Source organism: Lactuca serriola, chromosome 5 (assembly GCF_051521515.1).
Source record: "Lactuca serriola cultivar US96UC23 chromosome 5, Lser_US96UC23_V15, whole genome shotgun sequence".
In the NCBI taxonomy this organism is placed as follows: Eukaryota; Viridiplantae; Streptophyta; class Magnoliopsida; order Asterales; family Asteraceae; genus Lactuca; species Lactuca serriola.
This window is the reverse complement of record NC_136412.1, coordinates 238,442,082-238,468,123: the sequence shown is the minus strand read 5'-3', so window position 1 is coordinate 238,468,123 and position 26,042 is coordinate 238,442,082. Positions and strand designations below refer to the sequence as shown.

Here is a 26,042-nt window from a genome sequence, read left to right as displayed (position 1 = left end):
ATTTGGTATGTACTTGACCCGATTTAGCATGGTCCATTTGGGTTGCATGGCATCGGAACAATTTGGATAGACTTTTGTGAGAAGAGGATATTTATGATTTATTAATATATTATAAGTTCTAATATATTAATATGAATTATTTAATTAGTATTGATCAAGAATTAGTTTACAATTAATTTTGTGATCAAAAGAGACTAATTAAATAAATAGGGATTGATTTGGTAAATCATTCATTCTTATAAAGTGGGCTTATGATCCATAGCTCTTCATGTTGGGCTAAACCCATGTGGTGACCCATGGATACTCCATGGAGGATAAAACCCATGGATCATGAGGAATGTGGAAAGTCATGAGTTACATGGTGTAACCCTAATGTGTACATTATATAAGAAGCCTCATAGCTCATGAAATGGCACCTTTAAGTGATAAGAAGTGAGGGCTAGCCGATTTGTGAAGCAAGTGTTCTTCTCTCAAGTTATTCCAATTGTTGGTGGTGTTGTGTGAAGCATTTGAGTCATCAAATTTGGGGTGCTAGGCTCACAAATTCTTAAGGAATCAAAGCTACAAGAAAGGTATGTCATTCTACTAGAATTTTGTATTACATATACCCCATGATATGCTACTTAGGATGAAACCTTGGAAAAATGAAAGTTTGCATGTATAATAGAGAAAACATAGATCCAAGGTTTCTATGGTTGCATGCACACCATAGGAGTGTTAGAATGCTCAAAACCATACACCATGTATCAGACCAGTTGGGGCTCTAGAAGTTGGAGGGACAACTCTAACTTCTGAGAGCTTAGGATTCGAGGCAGGGGCCCCAGATCGTGCTTGCGTAGAAAGAAAAGGAATGTGCGAAGTGACATGTGGGTTTGTTCCAGGGGTTTCAAGGAAATTTTATCAACACCTACACCATCTTGTTGGGAAAATGGGGGTGGAATATATGGAGACTCCCCATGAGTGTGTGCCTGTGATATTGAAGCTCCGAAAGGGTACTGCGGAAGAGTGTTCAGGATGGGTTTTTGGACATCCAGAGTCATATGGAATGTCATCATGTGATTCCTTTTGATAGGAACCACTGAATTTGGATCTCTTTTTGGCTGGGAATTTGGAATTATAAGTTTTTGTTTTAGCCATCTTTTTCTTTTTGGTTGGTTTGTTCACATCCGAGGGTTGAGGTTCATCCAAGACCGGGGCAAACTGTTTTGGGAAAAACACAGTCAAAGTCTCCAAATGATGTTTCAGAAATTATGAATCGGATGGAAGAACTGCCAACATATGTTGTGGCAACCTACGAGTAGGTCCGAAAGTGGACTGGTTCAGAAGTCTATATGCTTTAATAACTTTGAACGAGAGAAATACCTCTTTTGGTTCAGTGTTGATAGGAATTGGCTCTTGTCTTTCTCTGTAGAGTTGTTGAAGTGTAAGGGCCCATAACCTCAGAATGGAAATCTCGTTTGGATTTCTAGTGATGCAAACTTCCGTAAGTATTGCCATAGGACTTCGGTCAAATTGACTACACTTTTCCTTCCTGAATAGATGTTGTAAATGAAACATCCCAAAAATACAGTCCAAAATTTTCATTTTTAATTATTCATAAAAACCATAAATACCATCCATCATCTCATAAAACACAATTATTGTATCACATAATCATCATAACAATATACTGTATCAAAACTATGTGTCAAAATATCAGAGTCCAAAACATCCCAGGATGAACGAATGGTGTGTGCACTGAAATCATCCCGAGCTCTTCCCTTTGCTACTGGAAGTACCTGAAACCAAAACTGAAAACTATAAGCACGACGTTTAGTGAGTGTCCCCAAACTACCCCATACCATACACATAACATATAACATGCAGGTAGGAGATACGGGCCTCGCCCACACTCAAAGAGATACGGGCCCCACCGATACTCAGCTAACTATGAGATACGGACCTCGCCCACACTCAGCTACCTCAGAGATAAGGGCCTCACCTACACTCCGTTGGCTAGGAGGTACGAGCCTTACCCACGCTCTGCTATTCGGGAGATACGGGACCCCGCCCACACCCCGCTAACTAAAAATACATACAAGTATCACACGGACAACAAATATAACTACAATCTACCAGTTCAATAACATACTCAGATAATACTAAGATACGTGCCTAACCCACACTTAGCTACTAATCATAAACTAGTCTAAGATACGGGCCCAACCCATACTTAGCTACTCTACACGGGCGACATTAGTGCCTTAGACCCGTTCTTACTGAAGAAAACTCACCTCTCAAGCTGGCTAATGAAATCTCGTGTGAGGAATCTCTGACTACTGCTCCAACGACTCTCTGGCTATCATTAACATAAATCACTTAGTCAAAAACTGAGAATCCTTCTAAGGGTAAAATAACCATTTTGCCCCTGGACAAAGTCAACATTCTAAGTTGACCCAACTCGTCGAGTTGACCTATTAACTTACCGAGTTCTATAACTCAAAAATCCTGAAATCATGATCCAACTCGTCAAGTCATCCCCCTGACTCGCCGAGTTCCCTGGCTGCTCATAATCGCGGTTTGGCAAATCAACCCGTCGAGTCCCTTCACAAACTTGTCGAGTTCTACCTTAAACTAAACCGGGACAACACGACTCAACTCATCGAGTTCCTCTATGGACTCGACGACTTCCTCTGTTTATTTGGTCCATCTTAACAGATTAAGCCTCTACTTTCCAAATCCAAAGTCCATACTTCATCTACAGACTGGAAATGCCCTTTTAAGTGTAAAGTTTCCAACTTTACCCGCTAATAATCCTACTTAGTGGATTTAGCTAAAACCGTAGTTCATTAGGACATAGATCTTTGTCTAAATGCCTTTTTACTCCAACCTAAAGCATGAAAACCGAGATTTAGGTCCTAGACACCAAATGAACATGTAAAGTCTCAAACTTTACTTCCATGTATGGCCTTTTAGGGCTTAAAAGGACATAATAACGTCCTTAAGCTTGCATCGGGCTTCCATAGTCATAAAGTTTGCACCATTATGCCATGAAACCCCTTATAGATCCTAGATTTGAAAGGTAAGCCACTTGGGATGTCCATATCCCAAAGATCAAGATTCTTGAACCAAAACCCTCATAAAATGGAAATAAGGGGATCTAATAAACTAATAGCCAAGCTAGAGACTTGATTACCAGAAAATGATGAGGATGGAAGGAAAACTTTGGATCTACTATCTTCTCCTTGAACCTTATAGGTCCTTCTCCTTCTTCTTCTTCTTCTTCTTCTTCTTCTTCTTCTTCAAGCTTCAAGAACACACAAAAATTACTTAAGAATGGCTCACACACTCAAAAAATGCTCTAGGGTTTCGTGGATTAGGGTTTAGGACTTGGAGGCTGGAAATGAGGCCATAAGGTTTGGATTAAGATGCTTAAATAGGGTGAAAAACGCCGAAATTAGGGTTTCACTCTGGCAGACCTACTCGCCGAGTTGAGGGCTCTTAACTCATCGAGTAGATTGCTTAAAAGCCCTCATCCAATCTCGTTTCTACTCGACGAGTCTGGGGCTCCTAACTCGTCGAGTAGCTCTACAAAGATAAATAAATTATGATTAAATGCGTACCAGGAACCAGGTGTTACAGTAAACTTCCAAAAGTCAGAATGTAATCTCTTATGATTAAGAATGTTTATATCATACAAGATTAGGAATATTATTATTGCTCCCAATAGTTTTTAATAAACAAAGATGTTACTTCATTTTATTATAAAAACATACTATATGTTTTCATACACTAGTAGAATATTATCCTTTAATGACACACATTGAATGTCATAAAAGGGTACAAATGACACACATATGTGTGTCATTGAAGCCCTTGTCATAAAGAAAGACGACATGCATTTGCGTTTCGTAACCTTAAGGTACGTATTTACGACACACAATGCGTGTCATAAAGGTGTATAGATGACACATAATGTGTATTATTGAAGCCCCTATCATAAAGGAAATCGAAACACATTTTCGTGTTGTAACCTTATGATACACATTTACGACACGCATTGTGTGTCATAAATGATATAGATGACACACAATGTGTATCATTAAAGCCCTATCATAAATGAAGATGAAACACATTTGTGTGTCATAAACTTCAACAACCATTTAAGACACACATTTACGACACACATTTACGATATGCATTTACGACGTGTATTTACGATACGCATTTACGACGTGCATTTACGCATAATACAGAAACAAATATATACCAAAACATTCAATTTCATATAAATTTCAAACAAGTCATCAAAAACATTGTACACTCCATGTCAAAAAATGATGTTACCTAACATTTCACGGTTAACAAAAATATTGTTTGTCGATACGAAATATCACTAATAAACGAATCTTGTAGTAAAAGACAACAATTCTTCATAGATTTCATAAGTATCATCATTTGTGTATTGAACTTTGCGACCCTCGAACTAAGAACTAATTACACATAACATTTCAATTATAAAAATGATCCTTTATTTAACAGTGATTAGTATGATATATTAAACAAATAAACATAAAATGTGAATACAATAAATACCTATTTCTTAATGTGAATACAATAATTCGTAAGTAATATAAATTATAAAAAAAAATTAAGAAATAAGTATTTATTGTATTCACATAATATGCTTTGATAATTTATATTACTTACGAATCAATAATTTGCTTCAACTGCAAATTCACATTGCTAGAACTCGGGGAATCATGATAATAGTCGTAGCCAATTTCATGTCTAGTTCAGACAACACCCAATGTCTTCTACAAAAACCAAAAACCAAATTAAGTCAAACAACTTAGTTACTAAAATAAATAGGTAATTATTGTATTTAACATCAAATGACAAAATCAAACCTTGGATTATAGGGCATTATGATGATTTCATTGTCCTTTCCTGTAGACAACCAATCTGCAATACTTCTATTTGCATCATCAATATTTTTAGATTTCCCTTTAGGATTAATTAGCAAGATTACAACTGGTTCAAGAAACAAATTCCATGATCTCTTTTTGGCTACCCACATTTGATTTTCTTAAATAAGATTATGTTAACATACGAACACTAAATTGATTAAATAAATTTAGTTTTAAGAGCAATTATTAAAATTAAAGTTAAGCACTTACATCATATAAGACACAATGAAAACACATGTCACTTCATTCAATGTAAGAAGTGCCTCAAAATCATCCCAATTTAATTATATGTAACCATCGTACCTAAAATGCTCGTTCTCAAACTGCACTTTTGTAGAATTAATCCTTAAAACTTTTCCATCAACCATAATTACATTCATTTTCAGAATACTACTTTTTTTCAATTCTTATCATTGTCTTTATATGTGCTCTTATCCACCTTCTTTGTATGATCTCATTTTGTTTCTCCATTTCTTTTTCCTTTCTTTTTACTCTTCTCGTTTTCTTTTTGTTTCTCCTTTTCATTTCCATTCTTTTTACTCTTCTCTTTTGTTTCCTTCTGTTTGTCCTAATCACATGGTTCTCTTAGCAGTTTTTTTGTCTTCTTTTCTCTTTTATTACTTCCTAATTCTTCTTGTACATGTGTTGTATGTTTTTTCAATGGTTTTGCCACCGCTTTTCCTTACAAAACCTATAAATAAATTTTTAAAATTAGACATCATATATATATATATATATATATATATATATATATATATATATATATATATATATTACACACACACACATACATACATACATACATACATACATATATACATAAATATGCATTAAATGTATGTAAATAGTATTACAAGCTCAGAGCATCGAATAACTACATGTCTCGACTAACTTAGTATGTGCCCAAGTGTATCTTTGACCTTCACAAAGAACTCATCTTCAAGTGGAATGGGTAGTAAAGTTTCTCCTTGTAAACTTGTTTCCATCATAACTTGAATGTTTTCACCTATTGCATATAGATAAAAAGTAATTAAGATCCAATTTCTAAAAAATAAAAGTATTTAAAATATTAAATATTTTTTATAATAACTGAGACACTATACTTCATTATGGCCCCTTAAGGAACTGCATTTGCAACAACATCAAGTCGTCAACCGCAAGAAGACATGAATTATCCTACAAATATAGTATGTTAGTTTGTAGCCAAGACTTATAATGAATTCTTACTTTTAAAATAAAAAGTAAATACTTTGAAATAGACTTACAAGGGATTCTTCAAATGGTTTGTTTTCAAAATATTGAATATTTTCCCATATTTGGCAACTTACGCATTTAAAAACATTACACACACCACTTTTTAATTTCTCTAAGTCATCATCAATTTTGGTTATTCGTTTATCCACCCTTTCGATCTCAACCTCCAAGTAATGCTTAATATTTTTGGGTAAACAAAAGTATTGTTGTGGTGTTATAAATTTACCCATCTCACATACACGATCATGTTGTTGCTCAGTACCCAATACATGTGTATGAATATCATGTGTTCCACATGTAACCTCTCCAAAACTTCCCGAATTCTACAACTCATACTGTAAAAAATGGGAGATGAAAACAAAAAATGGGACAGTTTTTGTGGATAGATTGTTGTTATATTGTTCTTAACTAAAAAAATTGTTGTTATGCTACCAATCAATCTGGTTCCTAATCCATGGACAGATTGTTGTATGAATCTGTGGACAATTTGTTGCTCTCTCTCTCTCTCTCTCTCATGTTTGACATTCAACCTGTTTAATTATTCTTATTAGAGAATGGTACTTTAAAAAATACACCAAATATTAGATTTTTCAAAGTATAAATTAATATGCTTTAATAGTACACAAATCAATGAAACTTACAATTCTGTTAACAATCATCTTGACATGTGAGTCATAACCTCCTATTTTCAATTCTCTTTTTATTTTCCACAATATAGTCCTATCAATCTCCTCTTACAGTCGAACATTTGCACTTTAGTGGTCCTTCTAATTGATATCTGTTAGATAGAGCCGTTAAGTTGAATGAATTTTAGATAAAGATAATTTATTACATTTTGTGATACTTCACCTAAGGACCATTTGTCAAATTCCGATTAGACCATTTGTGAAATTTAGAAGAAGTTTATTAAATCTTTTATTAATTACAATAAATCAAATAAAAAGACAAAAAAACTAAACACAGAAAATATAATATTTATATAAATAAAAAAAATAAAACCTACTAATTTTAATCATCATGCAAATATATTTTAGTTAATACAAAAATAAATTTTGTTGTCTAAACTTTATCTAAAATATTCAAACTACAATACATCATTAATTATTTATTTTCTACTTTTTATCTAAAAAATTGAAGCATAAATATATAATATATTACTTTTTAATTTTTGAGTGATTTAATTTTCAAGATTTATCTTTAATTTTTCTTATAAAAATATATTTATTTTAATGAAAAAAATACAATGTGTTTTTATAAAAAAAAAAAATGTTATTTTAAAAATAACAGAATGGTGCTATTTTATTTTAAGCATATAAGTATGTAGTTTTGAGTTATAAGTAAAATTATGTTTCAATTTTGGTTTCGTAATATAAGTACGATAGATTTTCTATTGGTTCGATATAAACTTTTAATATTTACTTTTAAAAAAAATATTTAGTTTTATCAAGTTTTATATATAAATTCCTTAATAAAGACACAAACTATTCATAACAAAATTTAAAAAAAAAAAAATCTGTTAGCTAATAATAAAATAATTAAATATTTATAATTATTGTAGCCTTTTTTCACCTATGTTGATACTCATGTTAAAATAATTAATCTTATGGATAGTATGACATTAATTCCATTTAATTAAGTTTCTTTAAAGGAAAGTAAAAAAAAGACTTTATATTTTTAAAAGGTTTGTGTTTCAAAAATAATAATATATCATATATTTCTTTACAAAAATAAATATATTTGTATAAAAAAATAAAGATAAATCTCGAAAATAATATAACATAAAAATAAAAAATAGATAAATGATCTTTTTATACTTCAAAACTTTTTATATAAAAAAAGAAATCGAAAATATTTAATAATGTATTGTAGTTTGAATATTTTAGATAATGTTTAGACGAAAAATTATTTTCATAATAAATAAAATATATTTACATGATGATTAAAATTAATAAATTTTACTTTTTTATTTATATAAATATTACATTTTGTATGTTTTAGTTTTTATCTTTTTATTTGATTTATGATAATTAATACAAGATTTCATAGACTTCTTTTAAATTTCACAAATAGTCTTTAGATGAAATTTTATAAATTATTGTTTAGATGATGTTTAATAAAATTTCACAAAATGGTATTTATCAAAAAAAAATCCATCAATTTAACAACTTCATCTAATAGACATCTACTAAATTAACCACTGGATTGCAATGTTTTATTCGGAAAAATCATTTATATAAGTAAAGTTTCATAAAATAAAAATAAATAAATAAATAAACTGTTTTGAATCAAAATCATAAAAAACATTTGTTAAATTTTTTTTTTCTAAAAATAATAATAAAAGAAGTGTAATAATGTTAGACGTTTTTTTATGAGAAAACCCATACTCTCATTTGGCGCGTGAACAAAACTCCAGATAACTGGCAAAATATCTGAGCGTTGACGGCCCCACAGTACTGTTTCCAGCCCCACCGCCGTGACCTCCATGCTTTCACAATAACCTTAACTACTTCTTCATATATATACTAACACTCAACTCCTTCTTCCTCACACTCTTGAAGTTGAAATCATGGATTCTAACGACATCATCGCACCTTTCATCCTCAAAACCTATCAGATGGTCAACGACGCATCACTCGATGGCTTCATACGCTGGGGAATCGCCAATAACAGCTTCATCGTCGTCGAACCCCTCGATTTCTCCCAACGTCTCTTGCCTGCTTACTTCAAACACAATAATTTCTCGAGCTTTGTTCGTCAATTAAACACTTATGTAAGTTGAGCATTCGCAATCACTTCTTTTTGTATTTGTTTCTGAGTTTCTGAGTTTCTGTTTCTGTTTCGATCGTGTTTTGAGGTATTGATTGATTTGGTTAACGAATTTTAGGGTTTCAGAAAAGTGGATCCTGATAAATGGGAGTTTGCGAACGAGTGGTTTTTGAGAGGACAGACGCAGTTACTGAAGAATATAGAGAGAAAAAGGCAGATTCATAATAGAAACTTTATGCGAGGAGAGGAAGATGAAGAAGATGAGATGGCGATGGAGATTGCGAGGTTAAAGCAGGAGCAAAAGGCTCTAGAACAGGAGTTAGTCGGGATGAACAAGAGGCTTGAAGCGACGGAGCGTCGGCCGGAGCAAATGATGGCGTTATTGCATAAAGTAGCGGAGGATCCCGAGATCTTGCCACGTATGATGCTTGAAAAGGATCAACGATCGAAACGGTTGTTGAAAAAAAAACGACAACGGAATTTGATTCCTCCGCCGCCGCCGTCGTCTTCGTCGAGGGTAAAGTTCGAGGAGGAAGAGTGTCAGATAATCGAAGGATGGACCACTTCGTCACCGGAGGCTTATTATGGTAATGAACCGTTTTGGCAGTCATCTTCATCGCCGAATACACCGTCCATGGCATGGCCAATGTCCAAGGTCGGCAGCGGTGGCGGCGGCGCTGCTGTTAACATGGAATACGCACCGATGAACGGTATTAACAGGTATGTAAATTTTACAGATGGAATCGGCGGTGGGTATGATATAAATTACTCCGGAGGTCCTTCGCCGGAGCCGGACGTTAGGCCCTCGCCGGCTTATCCATTTTCACTGTTGGGTGGCGGTTTTTAGCTACAGTTTAATTAGTTTCGGTTATTATAAATATTAGATGATTAGATGATTGTAATTTATTCCCTATTTTGTAATTTTATATAAAATTATTGAGAATCAAATCTCGATTCTTATTATATTCCCACCATACAACTACAATTCAATTTAAAACATTTAAATATTTCAACTTGCCATCATACTTGCTACACAATAATTCTCACAATCTATCATAAGATATCACACATTAAATGCTTTAAAAACCTTAAATATGTAACGTTGGTGCATCACTTATTTTTCTTACTAAAATGAATATGGTTTCTATTTTTGTTGATTCAAAACAATAACTTTACATATGTTAGGATTATTGAGTGGCTACGAAGCCTTCCATATTCAGATAAAGATTTATTCTTTGTATCGGGTCCAATCTAACAACTTTTTACAGGTTATTGAAAAGTACAGAAATATAGATTCATTTTATGTACCTAGCTCACATTAAAAACCCCTAGTGGGTGGTAAGGTGTCATTCCAGATGTCAAGATGAACAAATTAGACATTAACATTAAAAAAAAAAAAACAAAAAAAAAAAAAGAAGAAGAAGTTAATGAACTGAATTTAAAGGAGTCGGATTGATAATAGACAATACTTTGTATGATTTCTTTATATTCTTCTAAATAATTAATGTATTGTGAAATACCAAAATTAGATTATCATAATAAGAATTTAGTTTTATCAACAAAATGTTGCATAAGTATAAGGAAGCTGATTTTTCCACTGACCCTTTTTATTCATCCACTGCAAAAGAAGTGAGTAGACAATTATACCCTCCTAACTTTGGAAAGTGTTAACGACGCATTGCTCCAAACGCGCACGCACGGAACGAACCTTCTTCCTCTTTCGGCGCTGCTTCTTTAGCCGACATTACATTTGGGTGTTTCTACAATCCAATGGAGATTTTGTGTTAATTTGATCTGCCATTTCACTTATGAATTTCTTATTCGTAGTGAAATCGTTTGCAGAATTAGGCGATTGATGCTTTGATTTCGGTGTACATAATATGTAATCGATCTTGGCAAGCTATTTATTAGTGGGATATCATGGGATACAAATGAAGAACGCCTACATCAGTAGTCTAGTAGGGGCAGTGAGGTTTTGGAGTCAATGATTATGTAGGATCGAGCCACTGGTCGTGCTCGTGGATTGACTTTGTAGTCTTTGCAGATCCTTCTGTTCTAGAAAGTCACCAAAGAGAATCACATTGATTGCAGAATGGTAAATTTTCCAATCATGAAGTTCATGATTCTCATTTTAAATTATACACAATAATCACTTTCTAATTTTTGTTTGAGGCAAAGATGGCGGTTCCCAGAGATGAAAAAACCACAATGATTAGAAACATTAATAACATCAAGACTTCACCTGGGCAAAAATGAACAATAATTGTAAGATCGAGGTTCAGTTGATGCTCTTCAAAGGGTTAAACTATCGACTAATTTATGAAATTAAGGAATACCCTAATATTTAACAAAACCACACTGGAATATTGACATCCATGTAGTAAATGTGTGTGCACAATTTCCGCCAGCCAGACACAAAACAGAGGTGAAGGAAGAAGAACTGTTAATTCGCTTCATCGTGAGTGTTTTGAGTGTGTTTTGATTGAACTTTCCAAACCTAAGATATCTCTAAAACGAGGGTATAATTGTCCATCCATATTTTCCCAATGGATGGATAAAAAAGCTTTGAGGTAAAATCATCACCCTAAGTTTAACGATATATTTTGACAACCTTCGTTTAGTGTCAACCCACAATACAAAAAATTATGAACATCTACGTGGCTCTTATATGCCAACTCACTCTAATACATCATTAGATCTAATATGATAGTAACCAACTATAATAAATTAAAAAAAAAATTATAACATGTTATTTTTTTCATTAATTTTATCATATTTTATTTTATGATAATTTTAAATTAAATTATATCTACGTATGGTTTATGGTTTTTCTATTTTATTAAATTTTACATAATTTTTAAATTCAATAACTGTAATAAATAAAATAATAAATTGATATCATATTCATTAATGTAAACTTTCCTTCTAATTTTAGAATTTCTAAATTGAAGCTCAATTATTTTTTTTTTTACTTATCTAAATTGTTTGTTTAATTTAAAAGACAATGAACACTTCAATTTCAATAATTCAATATTTATTTTATTTTATTTTAAATTCAAAATTGTCAAACATGTAGACTTTCTTATTTAACTTTTTTTTTTCTAAATAAATTCATGTAATACACAAGTCTCACAACTAGTAAGTAAATAAATTGAAATGTTCATATTTGTTATAAAGACAAATAAAATCCCTATGAATCATTCTATGACATCATTTTATAATAATAGTTTCTACAAATATGTTAGAGCTTTTTTATTTGAAACAACATAATTTTTTGTTTATCTTTTTCCCTATATGCAAAGAGAAAACTAAAAATATAGTCGTGACTAGCATAGTAACCATCGAAATTCGAAACCATAGGTATATAGGCAAACTTACGGTCAGACCTCGTTGACTAGCAAAAATCACAAAAAATAACTATTTTTTCGTAGCCATGAGCTACTGTTTTGAGGGTCATCTACTCTTTCAGAGTCCATCGGCCCAAAAATATATAAAGCTGTAAATTTCATTTAGATCATTTTCGTGGTTTTGAAATGAGAAAAAAACTCTTTCAATGGAGGCTACAAACAACAACCAGATAACTTTATGATTCTTTGAGTAATTTTGTATTTTTTGTGTTTATGACAAATTTTTCAACCTCCGATTTGATTTTTTGTTGGATAAGAAATGAAAAAAAAATTAAAACCATAAGCTTCATAAGAAGCCTACGGGTGTACAAGCACTTAATGCATATTTTATGCATTGAGTGCTTGTACATCGTAGGTTTCTTAAGAAGCCTATGGTTTTCGTAATTTTTTTGTTTAGTCATATTTTTTTATTGTAGCTTCTACACTATGAAATATAACATCATTGAATTGATTTTTATTTAAAAAAAAATTGTATGTTTTATGTTTTTATACAAAACACTAGATTTTTCGAAAACTACTCTTTATGAAACCATAGATTTTATATATATATATATATATATATATATATATATATATATATATATATATATATATATATATATATATATATATATATATATATATATATATAAAGCCCAAAAACCGTAGTCAAACTTGTGTTGGCCATAGGTTTTCCAAAGAAAATTAAATATCCTCCTACCAATATTAAATAAGGACATATTTTTAAAATATTATTAATTTTATCAAAATATAAAATATGACACAATTTCATATAAATAGAAAAATAAAATCAAAAATGATATTTAATTTCTCTTTTTCAATACTTACAATTTTGTTAGCTAATTTAGGTTTGCTTCTAATTTTTGACTAAAAAACAAGAAATAATTAGTAAATTTGGCTATATTTTTCGTTTCCTCATCTATAAAATGAAATTTGTATTAGATTTATGCATACAAAAAGTGTCACAATTGACGAATACAGTATTAAGGCTAATTAAAATTAATTAAATAAATTTATAATTTGGTTTGTAAGTGAACCTTGGTTTGAGGGAAGGGGTGCTAAACATAATTTTAAAGGATTTAAAATGAATGCTTTATCAGAATTTATAATGATAAACAATTACTTTAGTTTTTAAAAGTTTTCAAAGAAAGAGAGCCGATGTTAATCTATTTGAATTGGTTCGTTGAAATATAGTCCGAGATTTAGTTCTTTACATCAGTTTAACTAGCGTGATTCTTTTATTTTTGTATGTTGTAATTTTTCTAAAATCTTGCTAGTTTGTTTTTAACATGATTCCGTGTTAAAAAAAAACAATATCTTTAATTTATATAATAATAAAATATAAAGCAATTGAAAAAGACAAATTTTTCTTTTAAACAACAATTACAATAATAAAATTATTATATAAAATATAGAGCATTGAAAGTTTAATAAAAACATGATATATATATATATATATATATATATATATATATATATATATATATATATATATATATATATATATATATATATATTGTTATTTGGAATACAAAAAAACCCTAAAAATCATAAAAATACATAAAAAAAAATACTTAGAGATCACAAAACTTTTTTTAAAATTTTTTTTTTGTAGAAAAATCGTAGCCTTTTTAATAAAATCTCTGAAAAAAAAATCATTTAAAAAAAAAAAAAAAAAAACTTTCACCGATTTTATACTAAAAGCTACGATTTTTTCATAAAAAATTCAAATTTTTTTTTTTGTGATCTCTATGTATTTTTTTTATGCATATATATATATATATATATATATATATATATATATATATATATATATATATATATATATATATATATAAGAGTTATACGATATAATAAAAATACACGACACGAAATGAAATTGGGACAAAACTGAAATTCGAAGTCGTGTTCGTTTCGTGTTCGTAAGAAGTATAAAAAACACGATATCATGTTGTGTCATGTTCTTGTTCAAAATTCGACATGAAATTGATATGATTTAGCATTTATTTGTCTTGTTTTTTGTGTTCGTCATGTTATGTATGATTAAATATTAATTAAATAAACTAATTGTTATATTATGTTATCCTTGTCGTGTCGTGTCGTGTTTGTCGTCTTCTAATTGGTTTTATTTTTGTGTTAGTTAAAAACACGACATCATGTGGTGTCGTGTTCGTGTTATATAAAACGTTGTCATATCGTGTCGTGTTAAAAAAAAACACGACATGGTGACCCGATTTGCCACCCGTAGTAATATATTCAACGAAGTGGTTCGTGGTCTAAGTGGCCACGACCGTTGTGCGTGCCCACCAGCCCGTACCTTCATGGTCGGGTGTGGTCATGGTGATTTATGGTGGGGAGAACAAAGGACCATGATTCTTCTTCTCTATCAGGCCTCAACCTTCTGCTCTTTTCTTTCTTCTCTTCTTCATCGCAGAGAGTATTCTATGGTTTTGTGGTGGCTGGTCTAGAATCTCTTCACGACTATTGTCGTGGAGAGTATTACTGATGACCTCAGACATTAAACCCACTTTGACAAATATACTCTCTCCTTCACTAATAGGCAATAACCATTGGTCTACTTATAATATACCTTAAATTTACGTGTGTGTGGGTGTATATATATATATATATATATATATATATATATATATATATATATATATATAAATTTTGATAACTGCTAATCTTAAACCAAAAATAGTTTAAGACTTTTAGACAACAGACATTGGCTTTTTTCAACGGCCTAAGACCATAAAAATCTTTAAGTTTGATAGATGGTGTCACATTTTTATGTATTTTAGGTTCATTCACACTGTAGTTTTGGGTATGTTTTTATATTCTTACTTTTCTAGAAGGTTTAGTCGGTCATCTATCGGTTACCTACACAACTTGTACGCCACGTTGGCACTAATTCTGCATTTTAAGCTGAGATGAAGACCGGCAAGACGATGAATGTTCCCCTTTTTTAAAAAATAAGTCTTAGATGATAAAAATTGGTAAGAATGAATGGAACCCAAACACTTCCTCCCACCCTTAAACCAATACCATTACATTGGAACTACTTTTACTTATATTTGTGAATTTTTAAATATAATGTATAATAATGATTATTATTACTATTATTACTTTGATTATTCTTGTTGTTGTTATATATTTTTATGAATATATACATAAATTTGAAAAAAGTTTTTTAATGTATAAGAATATTTTTAAATCTAAAAAAATACGTTTTTAAATGTATAAATATATTTTAAAGGTATTTATTCATTCAAAAAACATATTTACATGTTTCAGTATGTATTTGTATATTTGAAAGCCTATGTATATCTTTAAAAGCGTATTTATATATTTAAAAACATATTTATACATTATAAATTATATTTATTTGGATTAATAGATATAGATATGTATTTATTTCACATATAAAGTATCATATACATATAAATATGAAAATATCTATTAATATGGTTTATATTGTACAAAACACATATTTATCGGTATACAATACATATTTATGCCTATTTATATGATAAAATATGTGTAAAAAACATATAATAAATATGTTGTTTATACAATATAAACCATATTAATTGGTATTTTTGTATTTGTATTTATACGGTGTTTTCATACGAAATAAATACATATTTACCTTGTAGACAATGTTGGTCGTTGTGCTTGACAAGTTTCCTTCTTCATCCATGATTAGCACCTATATCCTCCATGGTTGTTACTCTAGACAATTCAATATACACTTATTTGTGGGTGAACACAAGTTTTACTTATAATAACCCAACTCTCGAAAGGGATTGACCTTGGTTTTTATTGATTGTCTTTGCAAAAAAAAACAACACCATGGGAATTGTTTGCAGATCAATTTGAATGACATCTGTTTATCGTGTGGATTTAAACGAATCATGGGTATGAACGTTTGAGCTCCAACATTAATCCCAAAATGATTTTTGTTTCAATCACATGTGTTGATAGGTTGATTACACACATGTGTGTCCCATTATGTAGTCTGAGATTGATCAATATTGCGCAACAACATTACCAGAGCCCCTACTTTGAACTTTAATTCATTTTAGGGTATTCATAACAATTTTATCGAGTTTAAAACATCAGGTGAGTAAAACACTTCGGTCATAAAAAGTGTACCTGTTAGAATTGCATAATTTGTTTGAACTTAAATATGTTCCCGAATCACCTGTCATTTATTAAGCATATATTAATTGTCTTATATACTTCTTTATTTCAGGTGCCAAAATAGCACGTTGATGAAACTAGTTGCTAGTTCCATCACTTTGTAATTCTGATAAAAAAGAAGGATACAAAAAATCAACAATTGCCTTAATCAGATCACGAACATATTTATGCCACATGTACTCCAGGATTCGAATTTCTTCTTGGCCATCATTATCCTCACCCACGACACCATCACTAATGTTCGATATCCATTGGGCAAATTCAATTACTTTAGCGACGTGTTTTGGATTACAACCTGTGACATCCCCATTTTTATGGTCATTTTAAAGCTTATTTATTTATGCTTATTTAAAACAGAGTTTATTTATAAATGCGAAATTTGGTCTCGTAAAAGTATTTCCGAATAAATGCTTTTCATTGATTTATAAAATCTTAGAATGTCATAATTGATACAAAACATAAGCATAAATAGGCCTTACAATATCTTAGACTATCAGTCGATATCTCCTTGAATCTCTCATCTTTCATATAAATTTGTACTGCTACCTGTGATATAAGAAGCTCAGTAAGTCAGGTTGGGAAACTTGGTGAGTATATAGGGTTTTCAATCCACAATAATATAATTAATATGTTTAATTATCAAACAGTTAACCCAAATTACCCATCCCCATTTTCTTCTTTATTCTTCACTAAGGATCTATCCTAAGGGTCATCATAGTCATCGTTGCTGGCAATATTTTTATAGGGATTTCTCCACAATACGTAGCAGTTGGTTTTCTTTCTATTTTCATTCCTAAGGATCATATTAATCATCGTTACTGACAATATTGTTACAGGGATTTCTCTGCAATATGTGTTAGTAGGTTTTCTTTCTATTTTCATTCCTAAGAATATGTCCTAAGGACCATCTTAATCATCGTTGCTGACAATACTGTTAGAAGGATTTCTCTACAATACATGTCAGTAGGTTTTTTCTATCTTCATTCCTAAGGATCTATCCTAAGGATCATCTTAATCATCGTTATTGACAGTATTGTTATAGGAATTTCTCCATAATACTTGTTAGTAGGTTTTCTTTATATTTTCTTTCCTAATGATATGTCCTAATGATCATATTAATCATCGTTGCTAACAGTACTGTTACATGGATTTTTTTTGAATACATGCCAGTAGGGTATAATACATCAAATGGGCACGAAGTCCATCGCCTATAGGTTACAAACATGCATCTGTTCCATGGGAATATCATCAAATAGTCTGGTGGTCGTCACTCATAATTTTTTAGGTAGCTACATCATTGGTACACTAGTACCATTCCTACCTTGTTAGTATACTAATACTAAAAAATTCATGACATACTATTGTCATTTTCATCATTCATCGTACTATGACATCTTATTAGCTTCATCTCTTATCATACTATGACATCTTAACTCTCCTTAATCTTCTCATTACCCTTCATTAACTAATATATTATATTCATGAAAATACATATACGACATAAGTCATATAAAATTTATCTTTATAATATTTCATCAATCACATAACATCTTTGTACATTTATTCTTCACTAAGGATCTATCCTAAGGGTCATCATAGTCATCGTTGCTGACAATACTGTTATAGGGATTTCTCCACAATACGTAGCAGTTGGTTTTCTTTCTATTTTCATTCCTAAGAATCTTTCCTAAGGATCATATTAATCATCGTTACTGACAATATTGTTACAGGGATTTCTCTGTAATACGTGTTAGTAGGTTTTCTTTCTATTTTCATTCCTAAGAATATGTCCTAAGGACCATCTTAATCATCGTTGCTGACAATACTGTTACAAGGATTTCTCCGCAATACATGTCAGTAGGTCTTTTCTATCTTCATTCCTAAGGATCATCTTAATCATCGTTATTGACAGTATTGTTATAGGAATTTCTCCATAATACTTGTTAGCAGGTTTTCTTTATATTTTCTTTCCTAAGGATATGTCCTAATGATCATATTAATCATCGTTGCTGACAATACTGTTACATGGATTTTTTTTAATACATGCCAGTAGGGTATAATACATCAAATGGACACGAAGTCCATCGCCTATAGGTTATAAACATGCATCTGTTCCATGGGAATATCATCAAATAGTCTGGTGGTCGTCACCTATAATTTTTTAGGTAGCTACATCATTGGTACACTAGTACCATTCCTACCTTGTTAGTATACTAGTACTAATAAATTCACGACATAATATTGTCATTTTCGTCATTCATTGTACTATGACATCTTATTAGCTTCACCTCTTATCATACTATGACATCTTAACTCTCTTTAATCTTCTCATTACCCTTCATTACCTAATGTATTATATTCATGAAAATACATATACGACATAATTCATATAAAATTTATCTTTTTAATATTTCATCTATCACATAACATCATTGTGCATAAGCACATATAACATTCAATTATCTAAATATTTCATATCTAAGTGTAAGATGAAAATAACTATGCTCCCACTTGTTAAAGTAGATGATTGAAAAGTTAGGCAGCGCCTCGCCTCAGTACTTAACTTTTCCTTCGATAAGAAATAGGTTCATATCACTAAGTCTTAGTCTTATATTCCTGGTGATGATAGTCTAGATTCCTCAATAATCCCAATATTTACATCAAGATCTATCAAGTAAAGAACAAGCAGGTAGGATAATATCGGAGGTAGGGTTTTTGGTATATAGGGTATACTATTTGGAATTCTCACATTAAGCTCCTCACTAAATTCATTCTATACATCATCCTTGTAAGTAGATCAATCAATATAATTACTTGGAATCACTGATAAACCTTATGTATAGGTTCATAATAATGACTATGAATATAAATATAAGTTACACTTAAAATATAATAAGTTTAGCTTAACTTAATTGTTTCTAGAGAAAACAAGGAAATTGCATGGGTAGAATCTCGATCCGAAAGCTCTATATCTCAGATGCTCCAGGGCCTCACTACAGTGGCAGGAAACTAGAAAGTAAAGGGACTAGAGGGTGGAAGGTATTCCAAAGTATTCTGGGAGAAAAGTGTGAGAAAATCAGCTGTATTTTGAAAGTTTAAATAGGGTTGATATGATTGTGAGCTGCTCGTATGGTGGGAGCATGCCATGCACTTGGTAGGGGAAGGGTGATGTGGCTTCAGTTGCTGCTCGACAAGTGGCAAATTTCTAGAGGAATGTCAGTGCGCGCTGCACCTCTTCTCTGGGCGCACAATTGTGTGCAAAAAATCTTATTTTCTTTAAAAATTCATATCCTCTCTGTATAGGCTCCATTTTCGATTTTCTTTATATTCACATGTAGCTATCGATGAGATATACAACTTTCATTTAGACTCCGTTGGCTAATTCTCACTTTATTTTAAAGGTATATTTTTTTAACAGGATTAGACTGTTAAAATTCGTATAAAAATCATAACCTTCTCATATGATATCCATTCTCGACTGTCTTTATATCTACAGATCGGAAATGATGAGATCTTTAACTATCGTTTAGATTATTTTTCCTAACAATCGACCAGTTTTAATTTCGTTTTCTGTGTCACATACGGTTGCACTTAAATTTGTGAAAATCATAACTACCTCTCACGAAGTCAGATTTGGACATTATCTATATTCACCCTATCAGTTTGATGATTACTATGACTTACGTTTAGAGTACTTAGGCTAATAAGCAATCTATCTAAAATTCACTTTTTATGATACGTATATTCATGTCGGTTTAATCGCAAAACTTCAAAGAAGCATAATTTTTCATACGAAGATGGATTTCAAAGTTCTTTATATGTATGGAATCCTTGTCACATATACTATCACTTTGGTTAAGGTTATTTTTCCTAAATAGTCTTATTTTAAAAAGACATTCTTATCGGTTATTATATTTCAATTGTCTAGCCCGAATTTACGAGCGTTACAATTTTCTCCCCCTTAGGATGATTACATTTGGGAATCATCAACAAAACTAGGCTTGTATAATGACTCTGTATGCTACATTTCCATACTAGGTAATAGCCATAACCTTTATGTCTCTTCAAATAACTCTTGGACTTCTTGACTATTGGTGGTGCTCTACCTTGCACTTACTCTTCATTCAAAATTCGATCTTCATCGGAGAATCCTACTCCTTCTAGAATCGACTTGACCAATGATAAGATATTTGATTAGTGTAATAGACCATTGGGTTATGTTCTAATGACCTTCTATCACATGATGCAATGGCCAGAATCAGGTCTCTTTGAGTCAGACTTTAGCACGAAAGATACCTACATTCATGTTCTAGTGTGATATAATCACATTATAGTAGCTATAAATTCTAGCTACAGGTTGCTTAGTCTTTAACGATGACCGTGATACTTCTATTTATCGCTTTGATCATATTTTCCTTCAGTCTTTTTAATTAAAGTCAGAAGCTACGTCGAACAAGGTTCTCTGGACCCAGTAACTTACTTCGTAGCTTTTATCTTTGTCGGACTCGATTTGTTATGACCACTAGGGTCGGGATAACATTCATTTGCTTAGTCATCATAAAAAAAAGGTAATGATGGAAATGAACGAAACAACTTAACTACTAGTGTCTTGGTATCCTTGTGTCTCTTCCTGATTTAAGTGCGAGTCATGTAGTTCTGGTAGTATAAGCCTCTACTACCTTTCACACCTATTCATACTCTTCCCAAAAATTGTCTCGTGATTTCCAAGTCACCACGAAAGAAAATCATATAGCAATTTAACATCTTAGATAATGTAACATAACTAAGGATTATATTTGAAACACCCAAAAAATATAGTCCAAAAATTTCGTTTTTAAAATATTAATAAAACCATAACTCATAAATTATTATAAATGAAATCATAAACCATGTGTCTCAAAAAATCACATCAAATGTTGTATCAAATCATATGACAAAATATCAGAGTCTAAAACGCCCCAGGCTGAACTATGGTGTGTGTACTGCAGTCATCCTGAGCCCTTCGCTTTGCTAGTGGAAGTACCTAAAACAAAATTGTAAACCATAAGCGAAGCTTAGTGAGCCCCCCAAGCTACCACATACTATGCACAAAATCACATACTGGGCCTAGCCCACTGCATCTGATCCCGCTTGACATTGGACGAATCCGACATCGGGCCCCGCTCAGCATCAGATCGAGGTCCGACATAACTTGGGCTTAGCCTCTGCATCGGGCCCCGCTCTGCATCAGACCGAAGTTTGGTATACATATCATATCAACAAGCATAACATATACATAAACATAAGAATAACATGAAAGCTAACATACCTCGGGCTTGCCCCGACATCGGAACAAAGTCCAGAACACATAATCATACAGATGCAAGAATCACAAAGACATCAAGCATACTAACTTCCCCGGGCTTGCCCCGGTATCAAACCGAAGTCCGAAACATAAAATCTACATCGTGCTAACCCCGGCACATTCAATCACCCATAAACGGTCCAGCCGTGGTGCCTTCGACCTGTTCTTATAGGAGAAGACTCACCTCTCAAACTGAATGCTGAACTCATGCATGAGGAATCTCTGCTGGCTGCTCCCACGACTCCCCGACTAACTCTATACAATAATACTTTGTCAAAATCTGATAATCTTCTTAGGGTAAAATGACCATTTTATCCCCTTGGTCCTACTTGGTCCATACCTAAGGTCCAAGACCATTATACAAAAGGCCCCACACTAGGTAGGCTTCCTAAGCCCACTAGTGGCCCACTAATGGCCTAATTTTCTAAATTGAGCCCACTCCCTCTTATGGGCCTTACCCGAAGCCCAAACATATTCTTAGCCCAAATTATTTCACTTTTGATGGCCCACTAAGGCCCAAAGACCCAAAGTCCAAAGTATGGGTCAAACCGACGCCCAAACCACACCAAGCCCATATATGTTGAGTACGCGAGGTGTACTCCTATGTACGCTAAGCGTAATGGCTAAATGGCGTGTACGTTGCACTTACTTGCATGTACGACCAACGTACTTCTCTGTTAAGTCACTTTTCCCATTAAGTGCTTAATACTCTAATCCAAAGGTTATAATCACAGATCCAAGTCCTCTTTAGTGTCTTGATCCATAAAGTCGATCACTTGGTGGCTTGTAACCCAGCAAATGAGCCCAAACATAGAATAATAGCAACTAACTCCATGAAATGGCTAGATCTCATGCATGGTTACATAAAGGCCTTAAAGGTTGAAACTTTACTTCTAGGAATGCTCTGAGCTCCAAGGGTGGCAACCCTAAGCTCAAAAACAAAGTTGCATGATAAAGATCCATCCTTTGGACCTAAAAAGTTCCAAGGCTCCATAATCCTAGATCTAATCTTTTAAGAGGAAACTTGGAAGATTTATACCTCCTTTGAGTGCCAAAATATGAAATAGTCCCAGATCCTTGAGCTCAATATACTCAAGTTCTTCTTCTTCAACTCCCCTTCTCTTCTTCCAAGCTTTTCTTCACCAAAATAAGCTCAAAAGGTCAAACACACAACAATGGAGTATGAGGGCGTATTAGGGTTTTCTGAGGGTGAGGGACTGGTAAGGAAGCTAGGCTTTGAGCCATAATGGGGTATTTATAAGGATAAAACCCTAAAAATTAGGCTTTTGAGTCTACTCACATATGTTGCACGTACGTGCATGTGCTCCCCGCATCCTAGGCGCCTCTACGCCTTGTGTACGCTAGGTTACGCCCAACGGGTGACTTATGGGCAGCCCAACTACTTGGCCCACTCCAAAAATCCACTTGTCCCATTATTAGTCCAATAAAAAATATTAATTACTTAAATTAAATAATACCTTGAGAGACGGCTGTTACAATTCTCCCCCACTTGTCTTAGACTTCGTCCTTGAAGTCTGCTGTGTCTGAAAACAACTCTGGGTAGTGCTCCCTCATCTGCTCCTTGGGCTCCTAAGTCCACTCTGATCCTTTACGATGCTGCTACTGCACCTTCACTAGCTCGACCCTCTTATTCCTCAGTTCCGTCATCTTGCGATCTAGAATCGCCACTTGTCTCTCAATGTAGTTCAGGCTTTCATCAACCTGAATATCCTCAAGGGGTACCACTGCTGAATCATCCACTAAGCACATCCGCAACTGAGAAACATTGAAAGTGTTGTGAATCTGGCAGAGCTCAGTGGGAAGACCCAACCAATACGTTACCCTGCCCACCAGGGCAATGACTCTGAAAGGACCACAAAACCTGGGGCCCAACTTGCCCTGCTTCCGAAACCTGATAACACCCTTGCAGGGTGACACCTTTAGGAGGACCATATCGCCCACCTGAAAATCTAAGTTTGAACGCCTCCTGTTGGCGTAGCTCTTCTCCCAACTATGAGTAGTCTAGAGCCTGCTCCGGACCTGCTGAATCCTCTCAGTAGTCTTGAGTACTACTTTAGTACTTCCCATAACTCTCTGACTGACCTCACCCCAATAGATTGGGGTCCTAAACTTCCTCCCATAGAGCATCTCAAAGGGAGGTCGGTCTATGCTGGCATGGTAACTGTTGTTATACGAAAACTCCGCTAACGAAAGATACATATCCCAACTGCCACAGAAATCTAACATGCATACGTGTAGCATGTCCTCGAGAGTCTGTATCGTCCTCTCGCTCTGTCCGTCTGTCTGAGGCAGGAAAGCGGTGATGAAGTGGAGACGAGTACCCATCTCCTCATGAAACCTCTTCCAAATTCCGGAAGTGAAACGGACATCTCGGTTTGAAACCACCGAGACAGGCACCCCATGCCATGCCACTGTCTCTCGCACATAAATTTTGGCCAACTTCTCGGCCGATATGGTCTCCTGGATTAGGATAAAATGAGCGCTCTTGTTCAAAGGTTCCACGATGACCCATATCGAATCTACTCCACGTGCGGTCCTGGGAAGCTTGGTAATGAAATCCATGGTGATACTCTCCCATTTCCACACGGGAATATCTAGCGGCTGCATCTTTCCGTGTGGTCTCTGGTGCTCGACCTTGACCTTCCTGCAGGTCAAGCACCTCTCTACATACCATGCTACATCCCGCTTCATGCAGGGCCACCAGTAATCAGGGCGAAGATCTTGGTACATCTTCTTCGCCCCGGGATGGATGGAGAACCTCGAATTATGGGCCTCATCCATCAGAACCTGCCATACTCCACCCCTGTACGGAACCCAAACAATCCCATGTAGGGTCAACAACCCTCGACTGTCATAATCAAATGAGGCCACTCAGCCCACAATCCTTTCACACTTATGGCGCTCTTCCTTCAGGCCCTCAACCTGCGCCTCTCTAATCTACTCCAACAGTGGAGTGATCACCGTCATCCTCAGGCATAAATCTCAAATCGGAGCAGCTACCGCCTTGCGGCTCATAGCGTCGGCCACCACATTGGCCTTGCCCCGGTGGTAAAGGATCTCACAATCATAATCTTTTACCACATCTAACCACCGACGCTGCCTCATGTTCAGATTCGACTGATCCATGAGGTACCTCAAAATTTTATGGTACGTGTAAATGGTACAACGGACCCCATAGAGGTAGTGTTGCCAAATCTTGAGGGCGAAAACCACAGCCCCCACATCTAAATTGTGTGTCAGATAGTTAGCCTCGTGGGGCTTCAGCTGTCTCGAGGCGTAAGCTATCACATGACCCCGCTGCATCAACACTGCTCCCATACCTGTGATCGAAGCATCACAGTAGACTACGAAGTCATCTACACCCTCTGACAGAGTGAGAATCGGTGGCTCGCACAACTACTGCCTGAGCGTCTCAAAGGCTGTATGCTGCTCAGGTCCCTAACGAAAAACCACCGAATTCTTGGTTACTCGAGTCAATGGAACTGCAATCTTGGAGAAGTCCTGAATAAATCTCCAGTAATACCCTGCCAGACCCAGGAAACTCTGAATCTCAGTTGGAGACCTAGGAATCTACCACTGCATTATGACCTCTATCTTGGTCAGATCGACCAGAATACCCTTCTGGTTGACAAGATGCCTAAGGAACTGCACCTCACGTAACCTTAACTCACACTTGGAGAACTTCACAAAAAGTCTCTCCCTCCTCAGTGTCTCCAGAACCTCTCTCAGGTGCTCCTCATGCTGCTCCTGAGTCTTGGAGTAAACCAAGATATCATCAATGAAGACTATTACAGACCGATCTTGCATCGGTCTGCACACGTGGTTCATGAGGTCCATAAACGCGGCTGGAACATTGGTGAGCACAAACGGCATCACCACAAACTCATAATGACCATAGCGAGTCCTAAAAGTTGTCTTCAGTACATCATCCTCCCTAACTCGCATCTGGTGACAGCCTGACTATAAATCAATCTTGGAGAACCAAGATGCTCCCTGAAGCTGGTCAAACAAATCATCTATCCTCGGAAGTGGGTAACGGTTCTTCACCGTTACCTTCTTCAGCTCCCGGTAGTCTATGCACATGCGATGTGACCCATC

The 26,042-nt window shown here is 33.9% G+C and overlaps 1 protein-coding gene across 1 annotated transcript; it reads left to right on the top strand.

Annotated features, from left to right (window-relative positions):
- The first annotated feature begins 8,731 nt into the window (after window positions 1-8,731).
- On the top strand, window positions 8,732-9,932 carry LOC145053783 (heat stress transcription factor C-1-like). The gene is made up of 2 exons (XM_079001879.1): window positions 8,732-8,973; window positions 9,088-9,932. The coding sequence occupies exons 1-2, from the start codon at window positions 8,770-8,772 to the stop codon at window positions 9,814-9,816; spliced, it is 933 nt and encodes a 310-aa protein (XP_078858005.1). The 5' UTR covers window positions 8,732-8,769; the 3' UTR covers window positions 9,817-9,932.
- Window positions 9,933-26,042: the final 16,110 nt, after the last annotated feature.